General features: G+C 37.8%; 1 protein-coding gene across 1 annotated transcript; it reads left to right on the top strand.

Moving 5' to 3' along the window:
* Positions 1-552: 552 nt before the first annotated feature.
* On the top strand, positions 553-1,762 carry LOC117417934 (myeloid-associated differentiation marker homolog). The gene has a single exon (XM_034030353.2). The coding sequence runs from the start codon at positions 656-658 to the stop codon at positions 1,523-1,525; it is 870 nt and encodes a 289-aa protein (XP_033886244.2). The 5' UTR covers positions 553-655; the 3' UTR covers positions 1,526-1,762.
* The last annotated feature ends 3,917 nt before the right edge of the window (positions 1,763-5,679 follow it).

The raw sequence follows: 5,679 nt of genomic DNA, 5'->3' as shown, positions 1-5,679 counted from the left end.
GGGAAAAAACAACAAAGCAAACAGCTGCTGACTTGGCGTGCCAACAAATAATGTTTAAAAATAAAAAACAAAACACATTGAGTGTGCTTAAGAGGACATAACTTAGTTGTTTGGTTATAGTTTTGTAAAATGAACAGGTGTTTTACTTCATTTAATTAATTAAAGCCTAGAGTAAATGCTTTGAAAATATGAAATTGTGTGGCATCTCAGGGAGAAACACATTTTCTGTAAATATCTGGGAGCAAATTGAATTTTTCCTGAAAGATGTTTGAAATATTTGTCTACTTTCTTTACCTATTAGTTTTACCTCACATCTGTTTGCAGAGTTTTTCAGGTGTGTTGTATGTAACTTTTTAACCAGGTGGGTCATTACGTAATTTATATATGAACTTATAAATAGTTCATATAAGTTAAAGAGGTTGGGAAATTGCTGTAGGTTCTTAGTTCCACTTGGGAGTGGTTCAGAGCCTCTGATAAGACAGAAAGAAAAAAACAGAAGCATATTGGCCCTACCTTTCCAACTCAGCAGTCATGCTTTAGCTCCAGCAAAGAGCCAGACAACGCCCATTCGCTAGGAAAACACACAGTGAACCAGCTTCCCATAGCGTGTCTTTTAAAAACGGTTGAGCATATCAGGATTTATAAAAGACTGAACATGGTTATTGTGGAAATGGATTACAGATCGGTCACCGCCCCGGTAGGGATTGTACGTTTGGTTGAGATCTTCCTCTCCTGTGTGACTTTCAGTCTGGTTGCCCACGATGGAACCTTCAGTGGCTCCTATGGTATCTGGTGCATGTTTTCCTGGTGTTTCTGCTTCATCTTAACAGTTCTGATTGTGCTTCTGGAGTTTACTGGGCTATGTCAGAAGATCCCCATCTCTTGGGAGGACTTCACCAGTGCATTTGCCATGCTGGCTACCCTCATGGTGCTTACAGCCTCAATCATCTACCCTGTGGAGTTCCTCAAGAACTGCTCAGGAAACAACTGTTCCTTTAAGATTGCGGCTACGGCCATGTCCTGCCTGTGTTTCATTGCCTATGCTGTGGAGGTGGGGTTGACCCGTGCCAAGCCGGGGGAGATCAGTGGCTTCTTGTCCACCATTCCTGGGCTGCTCAAGGTTTTGGAAGCTTTTGTTGCTTGCATCATCTTCATCTCGATCAGTGATTACTCCAGAAATTCCGGACGGCAGTGGTGCATGGCTGTCTACTGTCTCTGCTTCATCTTTGCCCTCATCATTATCATCTTTACCATCTGCAAGATCATCTCCCTGTTCCCCTTCTCCTTCGATAAGGTCCTGACTGGGTACAACATCTTAGCTGTGCTCATGTATGCCTCGGCAGCCATCGTCTGGCCAATCTTCTGCTTTGACAAAAAATATGGTGGGGGTCCCAGACCCCCAAATTGCAATTCCTGTTCCTGGGATGGCTTGGTAGTAGTTACTGTCATGACTTACGTTAATCTGGTGGTGTTTATAGTAGACACAGTGTATTCTGTGAGGCTCGTCTTTTTCACCAGCCCATAGTAAGAGTACCTACCATGCTGTTTTATTCCATACGTGTCCCTGAATAAAAGACTCTCATTTTCTGTATATCATTCTGGCATTCAGATCCCTGAGATCTTTATAGTATTTTGTATTGAACTTGCTGGTTCTCAGATTTCCTGTGCTCCACTTACATTAGTTAAACTAAAATGAAATGCCCAGTACATCATTTTCTATACATCAATAACTTTTGAACTGTAAATTGTTTTTAAAAGATATATCTATGCTGCATTTAATTAACTGTCTCTCAGATCCCCTGTTCAGCACTGAGGTATCCATACTATCCCTTATACAATATTACCACAGTAAATTTGCATGTTAATTGTGCAGTTTTTCCATGTTTTTCCCATGGTTATACTATGTTTACCATGTTTTTTAAAATGATTTACTATATGTTTCTGTGCTTTGCAATGCTTACCTATGTTTTACCATGCTTTCTCGTTATTACACTGTGCTATGCTTTTACTTGGGTAAACTTTTAATAGGGATACTGATAAGAATACTTTCATAATGTCAAAAGTTTTGACAAAACTGAAGAAACTAGGTGAAGTACAAAAATGTTTCAGCTATACCGTCTTTAATGTGGTTTCTCTAATTTACTATCTTTCAGATCCCCAATACAATGAGTAGTACATTGAGTTATCTATACTATGTCGGGACTTGAACTGTGTTTTACCATGCTTAATATAATGTACTACATGTTGCTGTGCTTTTACCTTGGTATGCTGTAATAATGTTGTATGCCTTTATCAAAAAATTACCCAATAAAAATCACCTTTGCGCTTAGCTTATCAAGACTTAAAATCAGTAAACAAAATAAGTAACCTATATAGCACGGCATTCATTTTTTTCTACACATTTTACAGTAAGTAGAAAAAATGAACGCTGTGCTAAATAAGTTTCTTATGAAAAATGTACTTTTAATCAATACACATATGAGAGTCTGTTCTTTTTGGTCCAAACAGTGGCGAATCTGAATACTGTGACTGATGTAATTAAAAATATTTTACAAAATTATAAATACCTTTTAAATGTCATTTTAATTGCCTTTTAACATTTAATTTACTATTTATGGTGTTTACAGTCATTCTTGAATGTCATAATACAAATATTTGGCGGCCACAGAGCTTATTATAACGTACCGCGTCCCTTTCCCAAAGGCAAACTTCGAAAAAGAGGTATGACACAGGCCCGGTTTTTGGGATGGAACTGCATAACAGTTTCGCGTTTTGATTGGTCCATGTCTTACACATGAATATGTCGTCACACGAGTGGAAAAGCTTGCAGGCATTTTTAACATTGTGATCAGAGAGAGAAAGTGATCTGCTTTCCACAACCTTACCATTAAAATATAATGTGGTATTACGCTGTACTGATATAACAAACTATGGTTGATTTACTTTATATGAATTATCATGTCATGCACGAATGTAAGAATTGGCTTTCTGTGGTGGTGTACTTTTTTCTTTCAAGTAGCATATATCTATAATCGTTTTTGCGATATATTTTAATATAAAATGTATACACTATTGCAGTTTTGTTACAGGATACATTAGTTTATCTCTAATGTAATCACAGTTTTACATATAGACTGCCCCTGTTTTCATTTACGTCGCAAATTCTGGGCCGCTTTGCCTTTCAGATAATGTCCCAAATTCTGGGCCGATTTAGTTTTTAGATAACGTCCCAAATTCTGGGCTGCTTTGGTTTGCAGATAACGTCCCAAATTCTGGGCTGCTCTGGTTTTTAGATAACGTCCCGAATTCTGCATTTTCGAATTCAGGCCAGTTTTTGAGATATTCTGCTCAGCTGACAGCCGAGTTTCTAAGTCATGCATGCACAGTTTACCATAAACTGGACCGTTAATTCATTTAAGAGTAACCCTTAGTACATGAATCAAAGTTAATTTATTTTTACTCCCCCCAGAAAACATTTAGGAACATGGTATACCAAAAAAAAAAAAGGACATCTCATTTGCTTATGTAATGTCCATCAATATATAGTGAGGCGTATGGGTTTATCAGAACTTCTGGGTTTAAGAGACCAGTGCCCTTCAACAACTTCAAATAAATCATATTGTATTGTATTAGTGAACATTTCCCTTATTTATACTGCAGGTCAGGGGTTTTCAACCTTTTTTTGAAACTGTACCCCTTCTATCTGGAGGTTTCAGCTCGAGTACCCCTTTACAATTTTCGTTCAACTGAACGGTACCTCAGTTACGATAAAATGGAGAATAATCTGATTTTTGATACCCAGCATACACTGCAATACCCAGCAAAGTTATACACTGATATTCTGATAGCACAGCAATTCAGTTGAAGTTTGTAATTGGTGAGTTCCTCAAATATACAATAAAAAGTGATATTTATAGGGTATACAGTTATACAGCGATACAGTGGTTTCGGACATCTAAGAACAGGTACTGCGAGCATCTGGATTCATACCCAGAGGTACTCTGTAGCCTCCTAGGACATTCACAGCTTGTTGGCACCCTCTTGTAGTTGCCCGTTTCTGCATATAAAGCAAAATGCTGTTTGTCAATCTCTCTTTTTTCTTAAAAATCAGTCTTTGCAGGAATCATTCCAAAAACACTTGAATCAGTTAGGGACTACCAGTCTGACACTACAGGCCTTTAAATTGCAGTACCAATTTGCAAGTTGCTAAGTGGTTGCGTTCCTCAAATTTGCATTGCAAAGTGATATTTTAAAGAATAGGGTATATAGTGCTTTGTTTCGCCTCTGCTCGCTTTTGGTGCAAAACTATGCTCCAATACACTCAAGCTGATACTGTGATCACAAAACACTTGGAATGGACTTAAATTGGTGCTTCTGTTGCATAAATACACTACAAAATATGCACATTTCAGGTCTTATATATAATGGACATTTTTTGTATGCATTTTGCTATAGGAATAATAACGTAGTAGTAATAATAACAGTGACGTGCCAAACGATACTACCGATTTCGCCCTTTGAGTTCAGCGAGTTATTAAAGAAAGAAAAAGAGATACCGGTAGCTTTAAAAAGAATGGCACCCTGGGATGTGTAGGTGTTTTGTGGGGTTTTGGGGTGTAATTAGCAGACAAGAAAACTACAAATTCCATAATGCATCACTGTAACACTGACTCAATGCGCGGCTGACGTCAGGGACCAAGCCGAGTGTTCTGTTTTCATTGAGGCGCGAAAGTGCACAAGGACTCTAGAAATTTAAAAAAATCTAGTCATTCTTAAACGGTGTATATTGTGCCACAATTTTCACATTTATTTTTTAAAATAAGAATAAATATAATCAGTTTAATTCGATATTTGTGTTTGTTGGTTAATGCGTTGTCACATTATTTCTATCCTCCGCCTTCCTCCCTTTGTAACTAACTTATTCCTTGCTAGATATTTTTGTATTGTGTGTGTAAAAAGCGAACACAAACATATGTTTTTGATTGAATGGACAGTGTGATTATCCAGGCGGCTAAATAAACGCACTATATTGCTAGCTGCTAACTCCACGTCCTTGGTGGCTAGCTAGCTTGTTTCACAGCTAAATCATTGTGTGTGTGTGTGTGTGAGAGAGAGAGAGAGAGAGAGAGAGAGAGAGAGAGAGAGAGAGAGAGAGAGAGAGAGAGAGAGAGAGAGAGAGAGAGAGAGAGAGAGAGAGAGAGAGAGAGAGAGAGAGAGAGAGAGAGAGAGAGAGAGAGCATGAGCATGTTTGTTTTGATATCGTCAACTAACTAAGGTTATCTAATCACTTCAATTTGACTTTTTTACAAAAAGTCAAAGTGTAAGTAGGAAGATGTTATTAAAGTAATAAACACAATTGATAATGATTCTCATAGCAAATGTAAAAATAATTTACGAATGAAGTTAGCAGAGCCATACTTTCTCTCTAAACAGCATGCATCAATTTATCATTTTATCAGGCGAGTGAAGCAGTGCAACCTGGTAAAAGCAGTACAGATGCAGGTGGAGCAACAGGGTCGCAGGTGAGGTCTGTAATGGCTTAGTGATTATAACAGTGAAAGTGTTAGACTCAGTTTTGAGATATATTATTGTTTGAGGCACATTGTGATATGATAGTAGGCTAATGCTGTATAGTAACACTCAGCAAATAAAGTTAGCATAGCCATATATTCTCTCTCT

Source organism: Acipenser ruthenus, chromosome 13 (genome assembly GCF_902713425.1).
Source record: "Acipenser ruthenus chromosome 13, fAciRut3.2 maternal haplotype, whole genome shotgun sequence".
NCBI classification, from domain to species: Eukaryota; Metazoa; Chordata; class Actinopteri; order Acipenseriformes; family Acipenseridae; genus Acipenser; species Acipenser ruthenus.
Note: the sequence above shows the minus strand (reverse complement) of the source record. Positions and strands in the feature narration are given on the sequence as shown.

Coding starts and splice junctions, on each gene's coding strand:
- LOC117417934 (XM_034030353.2), top strand. CDS start 656: ATGGTTATTGTGGAAATGGATTACAGATCGGTCACCGCCCCGGTAGGG.